We start from the raw sequence: 24,092 nt of genomic DNA on the forward strand, positions 1-24,092 counted from the left end.
TGAAAAATCTCCAAAACTAAACAGTTAAAATGTTTGATATTCAGTATGTAGGTAGTCAGAGAGGTCCTGAACACAGGCATATCCGTCTCTCGCTGAACTTATTGAGCAAAGTGTTTTATAGAACTTTGAAATATCCATAAATTAACTGATTTGATAGTACACATGTTGGACTTTACTTTGAAAAATCTCCAAATCTATACATTAAAAATTGTTTGATATTCAGTATGTAGGTAGTCAGAGAGGTCCTGGACACAGGCATATCAGTTTCTCTCTGAACTTATTGAGAAAAGTGTTTTTACAGTACTTTGAAATATCCAGAATTTAACTGATTTGACTCTACACATGTTGAACTTTACTTTGAAAAATATCCAAATATATACAGTAAATATGTTTGATATTAAGTATTTAGGTAGTCAGAGAGGTCCTGAACACAGGCGTATCAGTCTCTCTCTCTGAACTTATTGAGCACAGCCAATCACACAGAGCAAAAATAGTTCTGGCCCAGCTTTGGCCAATAATGTCTCACATCAGCTATCTGGGAGGGGCTGGGCCAGGGGGGGGGGGGCACTGGAGTATCCCTGTCCTGTCAGTTGTCTTAATAACTCACTAACAAAACTAACAATAAATATGACTTTTAAAGCTTAAACAAGGAACATTTCCCAAAATATAGAGCTAACAGTCAATATGGAAGGATTTAAATGTGCACCTCACTGAATCAGTAATGGTGCATGGATGTCAGATGTATAATTGTCACCTCTGTATAAATTGTGGCTCCGGTAAGGCCCCCAATTTAGAAAAATTCTCGATACTAGATCCTAGATATTACTGAAGGACAATTTCCGCTACAATGGTTCCTCCATCCTTCATCTCGTGGCTCTCGGGCCCCTGGGTAGTTTCTCGCTTTGTCAACCGAATCCAGCTGTTCTCATTCTTCTCTCATAGAGTCCCTGTGTTAGTTTTGAAAGTTGATCAGCTGAGCTTCCTGTGGTTTCTGTCTCTCACCAGTTAACTTGACAGATGGAGGCTGGTTTGAGGAAGCAGGAGTGACTGAGTCCCTCCTCCCCGGGAGAAGGGATGGGTTCAGTGCTTCAGGACATGTCATAACCTCCCTGGTGTTTCTCTGTTGGAGCCACACGACAGTCTCACATGTCCTATCGAAGCTGTGCTCTTTACTTACGTGTTGGTTTGACCTGCGTCCTCTGAGCAGCAGATAGGTCACCTCATAAAGTTCCTTATCAGAGGCAGCGGATCACAGCGGATGATAAGTGATGGGCTCGTGGCTGAGGAGGTGGCTCTCTCAAGTGGCCAGAGGGTGTATTACAACTACACAGTGTCAAGGAATATTCTGCAACAGCTCAAACATACCATAAGGTCAAAAAGGCTGAGGCCACTTCAGGCCAGCTCAGATGTTTGGAGAGTGGACCCCTTTAAAATGTGTTCAATTTGAAATATGAAACAGTCACTCTACACCACAATGGTTTAGTGTTTCAAAAAGAGGCCTCCCTCCACTGGTGTTGCAGGGGATGAGGCAGCTGCAGTGTTGTCCGCCCGTCTAATTATAGATGGACATTTGCTTCTCTGGAGCACGTTATTATTAGAAATCTCACCGGGCAGTTGACTCATTAACTATGCAAGGGAATTCCAGCGAGGGAATCGAGTAATGAACAGACTGCAATTGATACCAGGTCAAGGTCAACGTCAACAACACTTCAGAGGTAATGAGCTGATGAACACAAAAAAGTGAAGATATAAGTGGGAAGAGAGGACGTCCATGGGAAGGATTTTTGTGTTTTATGTATATATATATATATATAACTTGAATACAATTTTGAAACTAACAATTTAGTAGCACTTAAATGGCACTAACTTACAGCACTTTGTAGTTTTTTTTTAGAAATTGTACTTTCTTGATTCTTGTTGTTCTGGGTCTGTACCCTCATGGTTGAATGCACAATTGTAAATCGCTTTTGATAAAAGCTGTGGTAGTATTTGTACTTCCACAGTGTTTCTTGAGGCCTTCAGCTGACATTCTCATGCATTCTGCCTTACAGGGACTGAGCGGCCTTCAAACACGTCGGCACATGGTGAGGGACAGATGGCTAATGATGAAAACACACCGGCCTTCTTGCATCTTAACAGAAATCCCCAGAGATGTTTTCAAGTGAATCAACAGAATATAAGAAACCTCTTCATAAAGTAGGTTGAAAAACACAGAAATGTCTTTATTTAATCTTGCTGAGCAAACGACCATCAGTTCCGAGGCCTGACACTGAGACAGGACATGTGCTCAGGGAAAGGTTGCAGTAACACGGTAGAAAATGGTAAAGGTGAAGCGTTTAGAGTGGCAGCGCGGTTGAGCTCGGGTCGGGTTACGGTGAGGCTGCTGCTGCAGAGACTCTCTCTGAGGGAATCCTGCAGACACACACCAGCCAGTCAGAGAGACAACTCGGAAAACACACCATTAACAATCATTTATTCAAAAAAGTAAACCTTGTTCACTTATCGGTTACATCTCGGTAAAAGGGGGGGTTGTGGTTGTTGTGTTCAGTGCTTTGTTTAACACGGTGAGAAGGCACTTGACACCCAAGACATGATGTAACATTTCCAAACATCCAGGTCAGGGTGACGTGTATTTAACTCAAATTCTTCACACTTTTAAGACCTGGTAGATTGACGACACGTACAGTTAAGAATCGTTACGTTAGAGCGGAGGGGGAGGAGGAGTCAGACGTTACAGCAGGTCGACACAGCAGCTCAGGCGGAGGGAGGACAGGTTTCTTTCTTTTCTCTGTTGGAGTTGTCAGGATGAGGCACATTCTTCAGCTGACGTCTCAATCATATAAACTCTTTGGTTTTCTAGTGCAAAAAGTCCTTTTCCCCGAGCGTCGGTCCCTCACTTGTGCTCTGGGTGGTTCTGCAAACACTTGATGAACTCAGCGACCGGGTGGCTGTTGAAGCAGATCTGGTAAACAGCGGTGAACAGAGGGAACCTGGAGAGACCAGAGAAGGATGTTAGAAAGGTGGAAAGGACTAAGAAGGAGCTGGTGAACATTTGGGGAATTTTTGGAATGAAGCTTTAGATTTAAACCACTTTCACACTGATGTATGAAGCTACAGCTAACAGCCAGTTAGCTTAGCTTAGCATTAGGTTAACTACATTGAAATTAAATAAATAAAGCTTTGAATCCTATTCGTTTGATCAATGCAAAAACCAAAGTGTAAAAAAACCAATATATGATTTAAAAAAATAAGAGACAATCGATCAAATATGAGACAAACGTACTTGTCAACCATGTTTTTCTGTTTCAGGATTTCGTGGACCTCCATCGCAGTTGCTGGACCTTGGAGCTTCTGTCCGTTCAGCAGCTCGTTCTCCAGCTGCTCGATGGTCTGACCACAGAGATCATTGGCTTCACGTTATTATCTCAGATAAAGATGAACACACACACACACACACGGGGAGAAAAGGTTCTCCTCGTACTTTTCCTGTTTTGGCGAAGGCCTCCCCGATCTTGCGGTTGCGTCCCCCATAGCAGGTGGTGATGAGGTCAGCGATGCCGCAGCTCTCCAGGAAGGTGGCGGGGGAGACAGGGCACGCCGTGCAGAAGAACTTAGCAAAGGCGATCATCTCCATCAGGCCGAGACGAATCACAGCTGCCTTGGTGTTGTCGCCAAAGCCCAGACCGTCACAGAAACCTGCTCCGACCGCCACGATGTTCTGCAACGACGAAGACAGAGGACAAGTTACTGTGAAGCCTCTTTGTACCAATACCTACTAGGACTACGCTCTAAATGGCCACTAAAGACTGGGGCTATCTCTTTGCTGGTTTTATGAAATATACATCCTGTTGAATATTATTTCGATATAAAGAAATACCCAAACGATCACAATCTAATGTACAATCAAAACATTTGGACCAATTATTGGTCAAGCATCTTAAGCATGTAATTTTAAAGTTCTCAGTAGAAAAGTTTTAAATTGACCAGCATGTAAACACATCTGCAGCATCATAGACAAGAAGGCTTAACCTGAGTTTAAAGTGAAAGTACAGTAGATACAAAAACATAATTTCATAAATATGCATCTGGAGCATCTTGTTATGCATGTTTCCTTGTGTATTTTAAAGCACAAACATAAATTGAAATGTCTGCTGGCTCTCTAATGGTTTTGAATATCAGATTAGATTAGAGGAGAAGTCGACCTTCAGAGCTCCACAGATCTCCACTACATCCGACTCCTCCACCACGGTCACACGGAAGTTGGTGGTCTGCATCAGCTCCTTCAGCATGGACCCGTATGTTTTGTCTTTACACCCTATCAGAAAAGATTAAATAATCAGTTTCTATAATGCGATTATTTAAAATATATACTATAATGTACAATAAAATGGCAAAACAAAAAACCTCAAACTATACGGTACTACAAAAATGATTCCAACATATCAGAAATGTGATAATTCAAAAGACAAATAAAGGAAATAAAGACAAATAAAACATTGAGAAGAAAAAGTAGACTTGCTTGTTGAAACTTTGAACCAATGCACCACTGCAGATTGAGTTTCTGCCATTTCCCCCCCCACATGCTTCATCGAGTATTAAACTCCTACCGATGGTTGTTTCACAGAACTTCTCCTCAGCGACCTCGTTGGCGATGTTTGCTCCCATGAGGACGGACATGGTGATGCCCAGCTTCCCTCGGATCACCTCTGAGATCAGCTTCAGACCCTCCGGACTGGAATCGATGCCCTGCAGGAGACAGAACCCCCCCACAAAACTCACGTGAGACAATCAGAGAGGAAACACCACAGCTCTCACAGACCTCTGTGTGGACGTTACCTTGATGAGAGACATTCCCACAGCGTCCTTCTTGATGTGATCTTTGATGGTGTCGCACACTCTCACGATGAACTGGTGAGGGATCACAAAGATCAGGATGTCGGCTCCTTTCACCGAATCCACCAGTTCTGGAACACCCACCTGAGGAAGAGAGGAATCAAGACTTCACTCAGGTAAAAGAGCAAACTGTTCAGTTTCTGAAATCTTTTCCTCCTATTTCCTTCATTTCAGTATCGTGTACTTGTCGTACCACGTTGGGCGGCAGCTTGTGGCCGGGCAGGTACTTCACATTCTCGTGGTCTGTGTTGATGATTTCTGTGAGTTTACGTCCGTTCACCGTCTCCTCGAACACCCACATGTTCACTGTGGTGTCGAACTGGTCGTACTTGGCTGCGTTGGCGCCAACAATCTTGGCAATGGCAGAGCCCCTGTGGACACGTAGAGAGACACATGAGGATTACCATTTTAACACTGGGCTTTTTAAGATTTATTAATTGTATAATGTATATTTCTTACAGTCCAAAGTAATGACTGACTCAGAGACATTGACGTATCTAAGTGTTTTCAATAGTTATCAGATGTCAGCTGACACATGGAGCTCCATTCATTTACTTCGACTGTAGTGTAAACATTTCACATCACATGACTTCAAAGATTTTTCAGATGCTAAAACAGTTAATTAACATTAAAGGAACGGCCTTAAACTGGTTTAAATCTTATTTTGCTGATCGCTCCCAATTCGTTCAAATCAATGATGAGTCATCGGTGCGCACCAAAGTTAACCATGGTGTCCCACAGGGGTCTGTGCTCGGCCCAATTTTATTCTCATTATATATGCTTCCACTAGGAAACATTATCAGGACACACTCGGTAAATTTCCACTGCTATGCGGATGACACCCAGTTATATTTGTCAATAAAACCTGATCAAAGTAATCAATTAACTAAACTTCGAGCATGTCTCAAGGACATAAAAACCTGGATGACCCGCAATTTTCTCTTATTAAACTCAGATAAAACAGAGGTTATAATACTCGGCCCTAAACACCTTAGAGAAACATTATCTAATGATATAGCTGCGCTAGATGACATTGCCCTTGCTTCCAACAGTGTTGGGAAGGATACTTTCAAAACGTATTCCGTTACAGAATACAGAATACATGCACAAAAATGTAATCTGTAACGTATTCCATTACATTAACTAATCTGAGTAACGTATTCTGAATACTTGGAATACTTCCGGTTTGTATTGCATTTTTTAAGTGTATGATTGCGGCGTTGTTATAGTCAGGGGAGCAGCAGCAGTTTAAACTCTCTCTCCACCGATGCTGCGGGCCCGCTGGATGTCCGGCTCCCATCCACTCCCACCTCTGTGCGGGTCCTACCGGAGGCCAAGGCTGCCTCGCGCCGTGCAGCGATCGTTTCGGCGTCACGTCTATTTTTTGCGCTTGACACGAGCATATCGCTCCAGGAAACACACTGAAAAATGATTTTAAACGATATTGATGACATATTTTATATGATATAAATGATAAAGCATGCATCCCATAGTTTGTATTCCCCTTCTGTTGTCCTGGAGTTTTAAATTTACCAATTTGACCGATCACATTATTAAATGCCCCCCTCCATACAGACACACAAGCAGTCATAAAGATAAAAAGAGAGGGGGGGGGGGGGGGGGGGCGGAGAATACGTAATTTACCCTCGACACCCGACATTGAACGGAGCAAACAGCGGAGAAGTTCTTGAAGATGGATGAAATTAAATTGGGACGCTGTTGCAGTTAATGTTGGAGCAACAAGTGACTATATGCTTTTATACTACTGGGTCAACGGGTGATATTATTAGCGCTGCCCGGCGCTTCAGCGTCCGGTGTGAACCCTGCGTGCCTCGCTGGCCTCCTGCAGAGCCATGACAGCGGAGCTCTGGAAGCGCAGGTCGGTCTTCTCTCACCAGGTGCTGGAAGGGCAGCTTGCGGATCAGCAGCTCCGTAGATTTCTGGTAGCGACGGAACTCTCTCCGAGCCATGGTCCCGGGCCTGTAACGGTCCCGAGCCGGTCGCGGTGAGGCTTCTTCACGCCGCAGGGGGCCGGGGCGCTATACGGCAGCCCTGGTCTCCAGCTGCTTCCTGGGGGCTTTGCCTCCGGTGGATTTACGAGACAGTGATTAAACTCGTGAAACAGAGAAGTACCGTCATGTAATCCACTGATTTCAACAATGTAACTGTATTCTGAATACCATCTATTTAATTTGTAACTGTAACGGAATACAGTTACTCATAATTTGTATTCTAAATACGTAACGCCGTTACATGTATTCCGTTACTCCCCAACACTGGCTTCCAATGACACAGTCAGGAACTTGGGAGTGATCTTCGATCCTGATTTGTCCTTTAATAGTCACTTAAAAGTAATTTCTAGGACCGCGTTTTTCCACTTGCGTAATATCTCAAAAATCAGACATGTTCTTTCGCAAAAAGATGCAGAAAAACTAGTCCACGCCTTTGTTACATCGAGACTGGACTACTGTAATTCACTATTATCAGGCTCCAGCAGCAAGTCGTTAAAGACTCTGCAAAATGCCGCAGCACGTGTCCTGATGAGAACTAAGAAAAGAGAGCACATTTCTCCAGTATTAGCATCGCTACACTGGCTTCCTGTAAAATCAAGAATAGAATTTAAAATTCTCCTCCTCACCTTCAAGGCCCTTAATGATATGGCACCTCTTTACCTTAAAGAGATGTTAGTTCCATATCAACCTACCAGAGCACTCCGATCCCAGAACTCAGGTTTACTTGTTGTCCCTAAAGTCTCTAAAAGTAGAGTAGGAGCCAGAGCTTTTAGCCATCAAGCCCCACTCCTGTGGAATAATCTCTCACTTTCAGTTAGGGAAGCAGACACGCTCTGTTCGTTTAAAAGTAGACTCAAAACCTTCCTTTTTGATAAAGCTTATAGTTAGAGGTAATTAGTGCGATGTTCCAAAATTGATTAAATGGCAAAAACCCCTGATGATGCTAAGACGCACAGGGAATTTATGACACAAGACACACGGAGCTTCTCTTTCCTGCTTCTCCTTCCTTTTCTCCATATTTATCACAACAAGATAATTCTTATCTCATCAGTACATGTTACTAACTTGACCCCTTTCCCGGAGTTTCTGTGCCTTAGCGCCCGCGGATGCAGGGCCACAGCTGTGGCCACACCGTGGATTATGATTGTGGATCGCGCGTCAGAGGTCGCAATGGTGGATCCAGTTCGGTGGATTCTGTATCGTGCCAGCTGATCGTCGTTGTAATGGAGGATCCTTTGTCGCGTTGGCATCGGATGATGAGGGACCACGACCGAGGCGGCAGCTGATAATGGATTCTAACTGGCGGCGGTGGACAATGACTGTGGATTATAGTGGATCCCATCCTGATGCTGGATCGTGGTCTTGCTGGCTACTGGCCAGAGACTGTGATTGCAGCGGGACTGCCTGACACATAGTATTGAAAAATGTTTACCCTCATCGATGCTGCTAAAAATCCTGATGATGTTTTCTTACACCTGACATCTATTGCACTTCTGTCCATCCTGAGAGAGGGATCCCTCACCTGTGGCTCTCTCTGAGGTTTCTACATATTTTTACCTGTGAAAAGGGTTTTTAGTAGTTTTTCCTTACTCTTGTTGAGGGTTAAGGACAGAGGATGTCACACAATGTTAAAGCCCTATGAGACGAATTGTTATTTGTGAATGTGGGCTATACAAATAAACTTGATTGATTGATTGATTTTCCAGCCAAAAATAACACTGGACATGAAAAACAAAAACCTCTCATTGAAACACATGGTATTGAATATCAACAGAACTAAAGTCTTTACATTGGTATTTACTTTATCACTTTTTGACCTGAATGTTTCTATTATCTGCAAACACTTTACAAGACACTGAGGTGGAATATTGTACTTTTAACTACAAATATATAACATAATAACTATGTCAAATAAGAATTTACTAACAAAACATGATGCATCATCAAAGATAAATTGGTCCAATTACCCTCTTGTAAACGTCTAGTAAAGCAAAACTATATATATATCAAAAATACAGTTACACATACATACCAGTACAACAATACATACCTTTACTGTGCGGTATATATAATTTTACTTATACTGGAGTGTATTAACAGTGTGATATTTGTATTTTAACTTGTACTGGAGTATTTTTACATTATGGCAAATTCTACTTTTACTCGTTCTAGTGTACTTTTATAGTGTGTTATTTCAACTTGTATTGAAGTATTTCTTACATTGTGTTATTTCCACTTTTACTGTTAGTACAGTACTTTTATATTGTAATATTTCTACTGTTACTTGCACTAGAGTACTTTCAGGGTGTGTTATTTTTACATTTACCAGGGTGACGCTTCACTGACTGCAGTAAAGGTCACGCAGGCTGAGGGCGAAGCTGATTCAACACTAATGTTGTTTAATGACACAAAGAGTGTGGAGAGTCTCATACTAAGATCTCTGAGCATTGAATCAAACAGCTCCTCTCTGCTCTCATCTCACTCTCATGAAACACGTTCAGGTTCACTGGGACTTAAGTTTTCTTCCTGCTGCCAAGTTTCAAAACTTTTAGACTCAAAAACTGAAAGAAACATTGTCTGTAATCTTATCCAGGCCGCAAAAACACAGCTATGGTGCCTGTGACTGTTCTATACTGTTGACAGCTGCATTGATAAACCTGCACCACCACTGGTTTTAACTCCACAGTCTCAGACCTGCAGAAGTGCATCAGAATAGTTCAAAGCTCCACTCACCAGTTACCAGAGCCGATCACACACACTTTCTTCGGAGCTGCCATCCTGTGTTTGAACTTTCCAGACGGATCTGCTGCTGCTGCCGGTGCGAAGACGCAGTGAGGCCGAGACGCAGAGTTTATATACCGGACAAACAGCTGAGGAGGCCCAGGCCCTCCCTCTGCTCCTGGCTGGTCTGCTCCGCCCCCCACTCTCTACTTAACTTACTACACACACACATTCTCTACTTAAGTAAAAGTATAAAAGTACTTTTCCTGAAAAGTACTGAAAGTACTAAGTTTTCTTCTGACTGTACCTGTGCAAAGCAAACTGAGACTCACGTCACACTAATATAGTCTTAACTTGAACCACTGACTTTATTAAAAATAAAAAACTATTTTTCATAAACAGGTTTGAGCAAAACAACATTTGTGATCATGGCATACTGTCCATTATACCAAGTTATTTTTTTTATCTAAATAAGGCCAGGGATTGAAAAACAGTAGATACCTCAACAATATAATGAATTTTAATTGATATATTGGCCAATATATATATTAAAAAACTAAAGTAAAGCATGTTTTCCTACCAGCAGATGTCAGGCATAAAGAAACAAAGATACCAAAGTGTCTGGGAAAGACTCGATGGCTGATTGTTATGGAAATAAAAAAAACCGAATCAAGTCTGTTATTAAGCCAGTGGTTCCAAAACCGTTCTCGACCATGATTCTTTAAGAAGAATTTGGTGAGAGTTGGTAGTTTAACCAAAAAGACATTGACCAGAAATTAAGTCTCAACAACTTTACTATTAAGTAGCTCCACCTTAACCAGCTGCTGTTAACATATTCCTGCATCAGCATTAAAGGTTTTATGATATATCAGCGAGGAGACATTTATTTTCAACATTTGTGTACTTTTACTTGATTCGGAAATTAAGTGTGGTATAATTAACCCTTTGATACACAAGCTATGCAAACCCCCTCTAAGGCACAACATGGGTCAAAAATGACTTACAATGTTATTTCATGCACGGCTGAGTGTTTCTTTGCTATATTTTTGGAAATCGAATTATTTCATCATTTAATATTCAAAGTATTCATTTAATATCTTGTTTTTGATTACCACAAATCCTTATTTTCATTTTATCTTTCATAATTTATGAACTAAAATAGTTTTTGTATTTTTAAATCAGGTTTACACACATGGGTCAAAAATGACCCGATGGAGTTTAAATTGTAAATATCTTTGCAATACATTTATTTCATCATTCAGAATTTCAGGAATTCCTCAATTAACTTGTTTTTGATCATCACAAATTCTTATTTTCATTTGTCCTTTTCTACTTTTTTAATAAAAAACATTTTTGTATCACTACCCTTCCATGGGTAAAAAATGACCCGTATTCATTTCACATTCATTAGCACGCTTCTTTGCTATATCTTTTAAAATCTATTCATTTAATAATTTAATATTTCAAAGTATTCATTAAAATATCTTGTTTTTGATTACCACAAATCATTATTTTCATTTTCTCTGTCTTAATTTTTGAACTAAATTACCTCATCACGTTTACACACATGGGTAAAAAATGATCCATGTATGCAAGTGTGAATTTGATAGGAACCTTTGATTTGTAAATGTTTGTAGTTAGGAACATGTTTACTGTGGACAACTTTTCACATGCCACACTTGTCAAAACTACTTGTCAGAACTAAATCATGTTGACCTAGCTATCATTAGCTAGAATTTACCTAGCTTACATAAGCTAACATTAGCTAGCTAAAAGAGAATATGTTAACAGCTAGCTAATAATATTGGACATATTTATCTTTCCCACCAGTAGAGGGAAATAATGTTAAATGTTATGTGCAGTTATCTTTTCACAAGATATCAAATATTTTCTTAGGTAAAACAATTGTAAAATAAGACTTACATGAATCAGATGTGCAAAAGCAGCCCGTTTAGTTCTGACAAGTAGTTCTGACAAGTGTGGCATGTGAAAGGTTGTCCACAGTAAACATGTTCCTAACTACAAACATTTACAAATCAAAGGCTCCTATCAAATTCACACTTGCATACATGGGACATTTTGGACCCATGTGTGTAAACTTGATGTAGTAATACAAAAACCATTTTAGTTCAAAAATTAAGACAGAGAAAATGAAAATAATGATTTGTGGTAATCAAAAACAAGATATTTTAATTAATACTTTGTTATATTAAATGATTAAATAAATAGATTTTAAAATATATAGCAAAGAAGCACAGCCATGCATGAAATAACATGTGAAATGAATACGGGTCATTTTTGACCCATGAGTGTAAACTTGATGTAGTAATACAAAAAACATTTTAGTTCAAAAATTAAAACAGACAAAATGAAAATAATGATTTGTGGTAATCAAAAACAAGATATTTTAATTAATACTTTGTTATATTAAATGATTAAATAAATAGATTTTAAAATATATAGCAAAGAAGCACAGCCATGCATGAAATAACATGTGAAATGAATACGGGTCATTTTTGACCCATGTTGTGCCTTAGAGGTGTAGTGATACAAAAAATTTTTTTATTAAAAAAGTAAATAAGGCAAAATAAAAATAAGAATGTGTAATGATCAAAAACAAGTTAATTGAGGAATTCCTGGAATTCTGAATGATGAAATAAATTTATTGCAAAGATATTTACAATTAAAACTCCACCGGGTCACTTTTGACCCATGTTGTGTATCAAAGGGTTAATATATTTTTTTTACATTTATGTATTGGCTTCAGTTTTTGACTCAAGTACAGTTTTAATAATTTCTTAAACATTTGTTGCACTAAAACAAATAATGAATTGAGGCAATCAATTGTAAATCGATGGAGGGAAATGAAAGTGGTTTTTCATTATAAACACAAAACACTAACAAAAGAAGTTGGCACATACATCTACATTTTACATATCCTTTATTATAACATAAGAACATACAGAAAAATAGGTTTGGTCCATGAAAAAGTCTGCAGATTAAAATATTACTGCAGTCCAACCAGTGTTGTGTTTTACATCCCAGAGGTTCCCACAACTCGTTCCAAATCATGCACCTCCCCAAACCCACATTAGTGTATTCTTGGAATTTGTTAATGAAATGCAAACACACAAGAGATTCAGCCAGGACCCTCGTCTTCATCTTCATCAGTTAGACAACCATTAAACCACAGAGGTGTCAGGTCTTCAGCAGTGTCAAAGAAGCAACGAATCTTCACATCAGCTCGTCCACACGTGAAACAGAGCTCAAGTGATTCTTAACTTCTCTGCACATGTTCAAAAGTACACAAAACTATGAGCAGTAGATTTAACTCCTCCCACTTGCAGGCGACATGAATGCTGAGTGGATTCAGCCCTGTGGAGAAGTGGTTCATCAAACGGGACTTTACGTACTCTTTACGCTGAAGTAGCTAAATCACTGGGCTCCGTGAGCGAAGGGCCGATTAATATAAATACTGGTTCAACTATCGCAGCGTAGACAAAAAGTTAAGAAAAAGATCTGTCAGGATAAGAGATACAATTTTTACTTCACATCCATTTTCAGTTTTTTTCTGCTCATTATGTACAAAACTATATAGACTAGAGGTACTCATACTAGCTACTTCCTTGATAATCTGTACTATCTAACAAGACAAGTACTGTATAATACACATAAAAAACAAAGATCAATGGTAATGAACAAGAAGAAGAAAATAAAACAACTTCATACTAAATGGCACTAAACAAAAAGTAACCGCTTTTCCACAGAAATGCATTTTCTGTCAGGACCGACTGCGGCACCAACTGTCCAAAGAAAACAATGAGTGATTGGATTGATTACAAACACAGTCACGATCAATATCTAACTGAAGGGGCGAGCGTCAGGTGGAGTGTACAAAGTAAATTTACTTTCCAGACCGGGGGGGAAAGAGAATCAACAAATTCAAGCTGATTTAAAGATTTGTTACGACCCCGGGACACTGAGTTCAGTCTGTTTGTACGTATGGAGAGAAAAGGAATGCTTCCAGGTGCCTGAACCTTGGACATGCAGGAGGAAATACATTGTGCTCAAGAAGTTCCGTACAAAAGTGTGGAAGTAGCTACTGAAAGTAAGAAAAATCCTATATAACAGTAAAACCATGTAGTATCTATGTCTGTCTGGGTTTGTCTTGCGTCTGCAGGCCAGTGGTAAGAAGTTTGCACCCCTCCCCCGCCCGCCACAAACTCAGACACATCAGTCTTCTCTGACAGCACATCTGCCGCGTGTCCAGATGTTTTTAGGTGTTCCTGATGCCGAGCGCCTGCTCCAGCTCCTGTCGTCTCTGCTGGACCTAAAAGACAATTTCACACAGATTTAAATCAGCAACGTCCCGATGAACCTGTGAACGTCATTAAACCAACAGGACCAAGACTGAAGAGTGTTTCTACATTAGCACTGAAGGTGAAATGAATAAACGAAGATGTGGCTCCATTAAACAGATTCATTGGGAACTATTAAGATGATCAATTTATTGTTTTGGTTAATCTTAGTTTTACAGTGAAGATGTTAAATATTCTTTCCATTGTAATGATTTTCTTTTTCTGCTTCTCGTCGATGATATGATAATAAATGGATCAACTTCCATCTTAGAAATGATAGTAAACTCTATGAGAAAATGATTAGTATCTGTAGCTCCGACTTTAAAAAGAGAGAAAACTATTAATTTAAAGGTTTCAATAAAACCTTGGACCAACATCACTGTTTGTATGAAGTTATGTCCAGATGTTTAATCTTGATTTTCTGACATTTCATAAACAAATGATCAAGTCTAAGAAAATAATGTGCAAATATATCGATTAATAAAATAATTATAACGCTTAAATTTAAGAAAAAAGGCTCCACGCCTTCATTAATTAGGATGTAACAATAGAAAAGTTAAATACGGTACAGATATAAATGGCTGATGTGTACGTTTGAGTTACTTCAGTTAAAATTCACTAATTTCAAAGTTAGATCCCTGGAACATACAATAAATTAAATTGTGTTAGATGAGCACTAGCGTGGTGAAGGAATGTAGGACGGATGTTGACAGTTGGTTTCAATACATTACACTTAAAGATCTAAAATATGAATTAATATCCCCACGAGTTTAATATGAAAAATGAGCACTGCACACGTTAATATGCACGTCAGGGCTGCCAGCTCTTAACTGGGAAAATAAAAAGAAACCATCCATAGGTAAATGGCTTATCATCATATATGGCATTAGTAAATTTAATTTTAGGAAACAGGGGAGCTATTTGCCTCTGCGGTGGGGAAATATGAGTTATAACATGAATGTGATCAGAGGAGAACATCTCAGGCAAGGAAAGGAAATATTTCATTTGGCTCTGCGTTAAGAGGAATGAGCATTACTTGTGTATCAAGGTTTGTTTGTACGAATTTGTAAGTTTTAGGATTTGTTTTTCCCCGTCTTTCTCTTTCCTTGTGTATTTATGTTTATATATTATATTTGCTGGTATTAATCATAGACTGAATATAAAGAAAGACGACATGACTTTGTTTGTTCAAGTATTAATTGTTCTGCTATGTCTGATTTTAATAATTTGATGCTATAAAAACAGGGTGAACTGTCATGATAGACAGCTGAGACTGATTGTTGACAATTGTTCGAGGACATGCATCAGCGGGACCTTGAAACCACGGCACCAGTTCAGAATAACTACTGGGATAGCAGCACTTACTATCAGGGATATGTTCGCCTCAGTTTTGTACAACAGAAGGAAGATGTGTCATCCATCTTTAGTTACACTCTTTGGTATAAACCCTGATTGAATTGTAGACAAACTATAATCACTGCTGCAAGAGGAAGAGTCAGAGGATGACCCGAACATTTTTTTTAAATGCATGGGTTAAGTTGTAAAGGAAAAATGGGCGGAGGAGAGCGTGATTACCTTGGAGTAGAAGTAGCGACAGACGGCCTCCTGAGCCCACGGCTGGTAGTAGAACTCAGCCCGACGCTCTTCTTCTGGGTTTCCTACCACATCAGTCATGGTCTGGTAACAGAAAATAAACATTGATAAAGAGAACTTCAATGAGCCCAGAGGCTGACAAATCACATAGAAAACAAAAACACAGGAAGAAGGATTCTGTTGAAGACACTGAATCAAACAACGACTGTAGTTACGATGACCATGCTGATAAAAATATATATATATATATATATATATATATATATTGTTTTCTGATAAGCTGAAGTGGAGCAGCCAGCGAGCTCTGGACTCCACAGATTCCACACTGCAGGTGGATGACAGGTGGTCAGCAGGTAATCGTCTCCCTCTGCAGGAGTGAATCCAGTCAGACATGTTGTTATTCGTTAGACATGCTCTGCGCTCCTGTCACACACTTGAGATAGCAGCTTGAGCCTGGTGTGTGTGTGTGAGAGGGGGGGGGGCAGCTTGTGTGGACAGTGTCTACACAGTTACATCATTTAAGTTTTGTCTTTCCGCAGATGAACCTTGGATTTAGATCAATGTCACTGTGACACAGCAAAACACGGCTAGACGGCAAGACGTTTTCTGAACTTAAAGATTACTCAGGGTTCCAAATGCCAGTGTGTGTGTTTATCCTTGGATTTATTCTGATTTATCGGATTGCCATTTGATGTTTGAGACGTTAGCGAATGTCAAGTGGTTGTCAATAGTTTAAATGACAAGGTATCCATCATCTGTTGGTGGTAAAGATGGTGTGAATTTAGAAGTGCGGGTTTCTTGTATTCACTGAATCATAATTACATCGACTAATTCTGCTTCCGTCATTGATTCCTTCCATTCATTGTCTAGTATTAACACGTATTGTGATTGTACCTGTTGCCTTCGAATGGGCTTTAAATGGAGTCCATTTTATGTTATAAACCAAATCACAAAATGTACCTCAAAAGGGCTATAAAAAAAAGTTCTCGAGTCCACAAAAGAGAAACATAAACCACATCGCACAAAGCAAACGTGTGTTCATGTCATATCTCAGTTATAACAAACATTACATCTCTCCTGCCAGGTGTCTGAGAGCGGACCAATCAGGAGGCATTGACCCGTTTCCATCAACTGCTGCAAGATGGAGTCATAGTTTTGTGGTTCAGTCAGTTTTTAACGAGAGTTGAATTGTTTAGTTTACAGCTCAATGTGCTCCTGTTTCGTTCTGAGTGTTAAGAAGCAGCTAAAAAACAAAGTGCAGTGATTTGATGGTCAGAACTCAGGGGCTTCTTCACAAATCTTTTTACACTACATGAAAACAGAATTTCGTGAGGCAGGTGGGTGAAGCCACCACAGTAGTGACAGGGCACTAAGTGTCTCTGGTTGGAAACTAACAACTCAAAAGACTACAAGTCTGCAGTGAAGCACTTCGCCCCAGTGACACTGGTCTGTGGAGAAACAGGTGGTGATGCTTCTACATCCATCTGATCTATGTGTTGTTAAAACAAACATGTAGCCAAAAAGACCTTCAGTGTTCAAAGTGGTTTCTCTTGAATTGACACCACAACAACAAACTAAAAACTTAACGCGGCTGCACCTTTGCTCTCATTTAAAAGCATGCTGCAGCACAAAGACGTTTAAAGAAGCTCCACTGACAGCTTGGATTCATGTTCGAAGGTGAATTGTTTTTCGAGGCAGAAACAACATGGTATCTACAACGAGAGTGGATCAAAAACAAAAGAGTGCTTCAAGTTCACTTAACGATACAGTTCTAGGAGTTCTAGGTGATGACTGACACACTGACCTTGAGGTCTCTGCACTGGGACTGCAGCCAATCGTTGATAAAGCCCTGAGGATCTCTGGCAAAACTCAGCATGAACTCTCTCTGGGTCTTCAGCTGGTTGATGGTCTCAATGGTTTCATGGATCTGTGGGAATTAAGCAGTGAATTAGGTATTGATTAAATATTAATATAGACAGATTAATCAAATAGCACATCAAGAGATAACTTTGCTCAGGACAGATAAAGGTTTTTCTTCACCACTTAAGCCCTAGATGGGTTATAATTTCTTTTACGCACTGGAAATCAGCAGCAAAAACAAAAACTTAACCTAAATAAACTCTTAATCAGAGTGACACCTCAAGGAAAATGATTCAGATGGTACTGAAGCTCTTAAACATGTTCTAATGCTTTCTCCATTTTAATCAGTCTCTCCACAACGCTGAACATAAACAGATGCATTCTCTAAGTGTGCGGAACACCAGAAAAACTAGATTCACTATTCTATGGCCTCATCGTTGTGTTTTTGTCTAATAACACACAAAATGCACATCATTATATCCATGAAAGATGTATTTTGAAAAGAGTGGTTTGAACACAGGTAGAATAAAAGCAGTCGGTCCTGTATCTGAGTTTATATAAGATTGGTTGTGTGTCAACAATGGCTGAGACAACCAATACAGGCTCTGCTGCGAACCGTATCAGATATCAGCAATCTAAACTCTGACTGAAGTATATAAAAAAAAAAAAGAGCGGCGCCTCGCAACAGAAAACAAACTCTCTGATTTTATATTGTTGACTTGTCTCCGAACAAAGACGACACAGTAGGACGTCTTTTCAGGGAACGGCTCCATGTCTTATCAATGTGATTGTAGCCATCACGGTCAAGGTAATAGTTGTCAGCAGGAGGTCAAAAAGACCCCAATACCGACGAGAGAGAAGGCAACAATACACCGGCAACAATTCAAGGAAGCAGATATGTGTGAAATTAGCCTCAGCAGGTTCACACAATAGGAAGAAAATAGCTCTTTCACATTAAATTTAAGTCGAGTGCGCTTGAAATTGAGGTTAGAGCCGATGGAAGCTGGAAATTGACAAGACTTTTGATACAAATTATAAGGAACGAAAAAGAACCCCCAAATTTTTTTTTCCTACCCTATGGAAATTGCATGAAAAAGGAAACAACTGGCCACTGTGACCACACACTTCTGTCCATAAATCTCAGGGACAAACACAAAACTCTGTGACATCTGTAAAAAGAAGAGCTGGTGACGGCTCTACCTTGTTGTCCAGTCCTGCTATTTCCTGCTGACTGGCAGTGGAGAGCAGGAAGGAGTTCATCTGGGTCTTCAGTGTGTCGTCCACTTCCACATCAATGTCATAGCAAGCAGTCTTCTTTTGGTCATTAGGGTCCACACTGTAAAAAAAGTTAATACAGGTTATACAGTGATTTGTTTTGTGTGTTCACTGTTAAAAAAGCCACGTGATGACAGACCATAACACACTAAAGACCTAAATACATATTAACAAATTGGTCGATCAATGGAAAACTGGTAACTACTTTGATTTAATATTTGTATTGTATGCAAGTAAAGTTTTACATCATGTTTTTGCAACTTCTCCTTTTGCAACAGTTCAACAGGGAAATTAGTGTCACAAGCCATTTATCCAGCTTCTAATACTCTCCCAGTACCTGATCACATGGTTGATGATGATGGGCTCTGGAGGCATCAGCAGTGCATGCAAGCGCTGCGGGATCTCGGAGAACTTCATTCTCTGGGTCTCAAAAATCTGAAACAATGAAAACAACTCACGATTAGAGTAAGAGAGAACCTGACCACTTACATCACAAAAATATAATAAAATTAGAGGCATAATTGTAGTTTCATATGTTTTAAGAAGATTGAAAGTTTAGTGTGTGGGATTTAGTGGTGAACTGAAAACCCATTGTCTCACCCTCTCCTTCCAGGCTTGTGTGGGGAAACCCACAGTGGCCTTCAGATAAACAGAAAATGAGTTTCTTAAAGGTTCAGTGTGTAGAATTTAGTGACATCTAGTGGTGGAGTTGCATGTGGCACTCCACCACTTCCAAACATGAAAGAGAACCTGTGGTAGCCTTCATCAAAACTCAAAAGGTGTTTAGATTCTCCAGTCTGGGCTACTGTAAAAAAAGCATGGCTGTCTCCATAGTGAGGACCCAATACTAATGTAAATATAAAGTGTTTAAATATAAGGCCCATTCTAGGGTAAGGACAACAACAACATGTACAATTTAGATGAAACACACCAGTGAAAACATCACCACTGTGTTTTTATATTCAGTTTCTGCTGATAGATCTTTTTCACCCAAATCCTACACACTGAGCCTTTAAGCTTAGTTCTTGCTTAGGGCTGAGAAATTGAACAATAGAGTGGAAACAAGTAGTCGATCGACAGAAAACAAATCGGCTACTGCTTTGATAATTCACTCAAATTCTTTATCAAGTAAAAATTGAGGTTTCAGCTTCTCAAATGCTGGAATTTGGATTTTAGTTTTTATGGCATCACCTTTTACACCGTATGATGAAAACCCTGATTAAAGTTGATTTTGTATATCCCAGGCTTAATTGCAGCTAGTTCTGTGCCCATGATGGTTTGTTGCTCAGCTGCTTTTGTGTTTGACATATCTACTCTGAACAAATACATTCTCCTCTGCTCTTTTCACTAAATCTTTTTATTCTGCCAATTCACAGGGAAACCAGTCAGTGACAGAGAGAAAGAGAGACTCCATAAAAGGAGAGAAAGTAGGAGAAGAGAGTGACTGTTTAATTTCAGGAGTGAGAATTAACCAAGACAACCATGAGACTGTCTATCATTCCAGCTTCATGCACCAGCTACAGTTTGTGTTCACCACTTGGATTAATCTCATTTTCCCCCTTTGCTGTATGTTAATATAACAAAACTATTTTTAAGATGTGTTAAACTTCTACAGGGCTCCACTCACCTGCTGCAGGTACTTGTCACAGTTGATGAACTCGCGCTCATGAGGGTCCTGGAGTTTGTGGGTCTTGACGTACTGCCAAAGGGCCTGAATGATAACAGGTCTGGTCTGGGTGTGGATACCCAGCATACGAGCCAGCCGGGGGTCCAGCTTGAACTGAGGGGGCTGTTTGGAACAGGTAAATTTGTTGTTAGAAAGTGATTCAGGTTATCTATCAGGAAGATATTTCTTTAAATATATGTCACGGTCCATTGTGACTGGCAAATTGGTCAATGTTTTGACAGACGGAAAAAACCACTGAGCATTTACCTGGTAGTCAAGCATGAGGAGGACGGTGCAGCGAACACCGACATCACCTGGCCTCTTCACCTGGAAACCATCAGTCTCCTGGGTGGTGGCGGTCCTGTGCCACTAAAAGAGATGACGGACATTTTACTAACAAGAATTTACTGATCAGTTTATGAACAGATATTCTTCCATTTAGTGGAACAATTACAAAAGATCCTCAGCGTTAATTGAACATGAAAGGATGTATTGAACATAAAATCAGTGACCACTAATCCAATGCAGCATTTCTTCCAATTCGACATTAGAGTTTAATTTTATGCTAATACAATACCAGATTTTTTCACAATGCCATAGTGGTATTATTAAATTATTTATTATTATTAGGGCTGCAACTTACGACTATTCTGATAGTCGATTAGTCACCGATTATTGAAACGATTAATCGACTAATCGGATTATGAATGACACAAATTCTCAATTGCTCTTATTTAGCAAACAGCTTTTAAATTTAGCTTGAGGTTGTTCGAGGCATGTGATGACTGAAAATAAAGGCACAAAAGATTGTTACTTCATTCCAAAAAAATGTCTTTAAATAAACCTTGTTGCATATAAGGGTACTGTTGACACAAAAGCAACGAAAAATCAAGTTTTTGTCCATTTAAAAGCAAGTACAGGCAAAGTGCTAATAAAACAAATAAATTAAAAATCAAGTATTCATTTTTCCTGTTAACAAAAATGACAGGGAAAGTAACATTAATAAAAACAACAAACGAAACTACAGTCTTCTTCTGACTAAATAATTATGATTAATAAAAGGCGTTTGTCAGGCAATAGGATAACAATTCGCTTTTAAACTTGTTAATAAAAAGTTTAAACCATATTTTTGTAATGGATGCTATAATCCTGCGCACAGAATGTGTATATATAACATCGTAACGGAGGCGAGTCCGCATTGTCTCCGTTACGATGTCACACGTGACTCCTCCTCCTCACATGCACGTTTCCTGCTTCCATGGAGAGGAGGTCCGCTGCAACAAATACTGAAGGTAGTTTTTTTTCGGGCTGTTACGGGTGAAGTTCTCCCGAACAGTTTACTTTCTGGTACGCGATGCTGCTGCAGCGGAGGCCGGCATTGCTCCGTGTTTTGACGCTATTGCACATGCGCGACTTTCAGAGATAGGAAGGGAGCGAGATGGCTCACTCCTCAGCTGCTTTCATCAGCACCTCCGGTAAAACGACGTTTAGTTCAACTGCACGGCACGAAAACACGTGCTATGACGTAACCAACGAATCATCGACTAGTAAATTCGTCGGCGACTATTCTTGTCATCGATTTTTGTCGACGACGTCGACTAATCGTTGCACCCCTAATTATTATAGAATTGTACTTATCTCGGTATATATTATATATATATATATATACATACATCAGACGTACATACTGAGATACACAGTGAGTGATCTTACTTCCACAAGGTGATTATCTGGTCCATAAAGGTCCTTGTCCAACTCAATCACCAGGGACTTGAAGAAAGAAGAAAACTTCCTCTTCTGTTTGGTGGCTTCATACTTGGACACGGCTGTCTGCAAAACACAGGTTATTCATGTTATTCATGTTTTCGGAAATAAATGCAGCTATTTGGTTTGAATTATCAGTGCAATATGTATGTCTGGTCGCTCCAGTGAAGTGAAGCATTTGATCTAAATCATAATCAACACAAGAAATATTTTGTCGTTATACCAAGGATTAAATAGTTATGACAAACAATTAAATAAACATAAGAGAAAATATCTGTTTAATATTCAAATACACCAAACTGCCACCAAATTATGCCTAGAGAGGGAATTCTCCAATATCTGATTTGTCTCTTTATTAAACTGAAGGGCAAAATGAAACAGACAGAAGCACTACGAGTCCCAGTGAGTTATTTGGTGCTTTATCTTTTTAATTTGTCTGAAGAAAGCGTAATGGAAGAGAAAGATATTAGCTTAAACCACTGCTATATAAATATTACAAGGAACTGGAGGGAAAGAGGCTCCATTACAAATAACCATTTATGACAACTTAATGAAAAAATGATGCAAAACTGAAAAATGGTTCTTTTGTTAGTACCCACTAGATAGTACATCCTACAGTATGACATATTGAATTAGACACACACAAGTATGTTTAAATTAGACAACAGTCACAACTTGGGAAATAAAATGTGCAGTGTTTAAATTAGCTTACATCTTCCAGCAGACGTCCTTCAACACGCAGCTCCCACGATGCAACTGTGCCTTCTCCGTCCTCGGCATCCGGCTTGGCAGGGTTGAAGGTGTTCGATATGAAGATCCGAAGCTTCCTCTTTTGCTAAAAACAATCAGTCAAGGCAAACTCACTTTAAATTCATACGTTTCTATCACTCAACACTGGCTTGATATCTATATTGATAAATAACTCTAGTGGCCAACCTTAGGTTTCTTTAACGGAAACTGCTATATGACTTTAAAATGTATTTAAGGTTCGAACAGGAGAGTATGAGGCAGTCAAGAGTTAAATGAAACCGTACCTTGATGGGCCTCTTGAGGGCTTCTTGGATGTCCAGCCTTTTGCGCATGATGGTCTGGTCCAGCTTCCTCTCAAAAGCCAGCAGATCCATATAAGCCTGAGACTCTGGGACCAGTTCCCTGATCTGGAACAATAGAGAAGATACTTGTAACAACTGGAGCAACATTAAACAAGTACAAGAGATTACGCCTCAAGAAATTCCCTGTCAGTTATCAACCATATCCTTATGTATTGATTCTTAAACGTTATGGCAGCAATTTATCTAGTTACTCTGTATCTCAAAGAGGAGCTGTGCATTAGTGATGAGAAAAGGTTTGTGAACCCGGCTAAATTATCTGGTTCTTTGCAGTGATGCTCAAGGTAATAAGATAAGCTTGAGCTAATGTGTCTGCATTGATCATGGGCATTAAATATTCACAATGCTGGAGGAGAAAGTAAGTGAATCATTGGATGTAATAACTGGTTGAACCTTCTTTCGCAGCAATTACATTAAACATGTGCTTCCAGTCACTGCAACAGATCAGCACAATGTTCAGGAAGTATTTTGCACGACTTTGAGATTTCCCAGGATTTTGGTCAAATCGCACACATATTTTTATAGGGAACATTAATTCCCACAGCAGGCTAGAAAGAATATTCAACACCTTTGTAAATGTAATACAAGATGTTTTAATAACTTTTAATGGCAGTTTTGAGGAAACCTGGAGGTAGTGTGGTCACCCACTAAGAAGGTTAATGGTTTGATCCCTGGTTCCTGTTAAACACTGTATGTACAGCACCGTCTATATGACTGCGAGTGTGAATATAACCAATATTGTAAAGTGGGTAAGGTTTGAGCTCTCGATAAGACTGGAAAAGGACCAGATAAATGCAGTCCACTCAAAGTACACTGACGATACTGTGAAGTGCAAACACTC

General features: G+C 39.6%; 2 protein-coding genes across 3 annotated transcripts in view; both read right to left on the reverse strand.

Moving 5' to 3' along the window:
• smarcd1 (SWI/SNF related, matrix associated, actin dependent regulator of chromatin, subfamily d, member 1) overlaps nucleotides 1–24,092 on the reverse strand; it is a 320,795-nt gene that overhangs the window by 292,893 nt on the left and 3,810 nt on the right. Inside the window, exons 4-13 of one of the 2 annotated variants that reach the window (XR_009678172.1) lie at nucleotides 23,177–23,299; nucleotides 22,855–22,977; nucleotides 22,092–22,208; nucleotides 20,646–20,747; nucleotides 20,340–20,501; nucleotides 19,050–19,147; nucleotides 18,638–18,773; nucleotides 17,382–17,504; nucleotides 15,560–15,661; nucleotides 13,327–13,956 (exon numbers count right to left, since the gene is read on the reverse strand). Coding sequence is in view for 1 of the 2 variants with exons in the window: in XM_061069774.1 (XP_060925757.1) it covers nucleotides 13,903–13,956; nucleotides 15,560–15,661; nucleotides 17,382–17,504; nucleotides 18,638–18,773; nucleotides 19,050–19,147; nucleotides 20,340–20,501; nucleotides 20,646–20,747; nucleotides 22,092–22,208; nucleotides 22,855–22,977; nucleotides 23,177–23,299 (1,140 nt within the window). In the remaining variant the exon portion in view is untranslated. Of the gene's footprint in view, nucleotides 1–12,550; nucleotides 13,957–15,559; nucleotides 15,662–17,381; nucleotides 17,505–18,637; nucleotides 18,774–19,049; nucleotides 19,148–20,339; nucleotides 20,502–20,645; nucleotides 20,748–22,091; nucleotides 22,209–22,854; nucleotides 22,978–23,176; nucleotides 23,300–24,092 lie in introns of those variants that run through there. The other variant, XM_061069774.1, reaches the window with a different exon arrangement.
• Nucleotides 2,894–9,682, reverse strand: gpd1b (glycerol-3-phosphate dehydrogenase 1b). Its single transcript, XM_061070407.1, has 8 exons — nucleotides 9,639–9,682; nucleotides 5,087–5,264; nucleotides 4,837–4,977; nucleotides 4,608–4,746; nucleotides 4,203–4,315; nucleotides 3,482–3,718; nucleotides 3,284–3,390; nucleotides 2,894–2,990 (listed from the first exon to the last, which is right to left on the reverse strand). The coding sequence occupies exons 1-8, from the start codon at nucleotides 9,680–9,682 to the stop codon at nucleotides 2,894–2,896; spliced, it is 1,056 nt and encodes a 351-aa protein (XP_060926390.1).

This window comes from Limanda limanda, chromosome 4, assembly GCF_963576545.1.
Source record: "Limanda limanda chromosome 4, fLimLim1.1, whole genome shotgun sequence".
NCBI classification, from domain to species: domain Eukaryota; kingdom Metazoa; phylum Chordata; class Actinopteri; order Pleuronectiformes; family Pleuronectidae; genus Limanda; species Limanda limanda.

What these genes read in the sequence shown, in the direction of transcription:
- gpd1b (XM_061070407.1), bottom strand. Translation starts at nt 9,682, where the DNA reads ATGGCAGCTCCGAAGAAAGTGTGTGTGATCGGCTCTGGTAACTG. An exon ending in AGATCTGTGGAGCTCTGAAG is followed by an intron (nt 3,719 to 4,202) that starts GTCGACTTCTCC and finishes TCGTCGTTGCAG; the next exon opens with AACATCGTGGCGGTCGGAGC. An exon ending in CAGAAAAACATGGTTGACAA is followed by an intron (nt 2,991 to 3,283) that starts GTACGTTTGTCT and finishes TGGTCTCTCCAG; the next exon opens with GTTCCCTCTGTTCACCGCTG.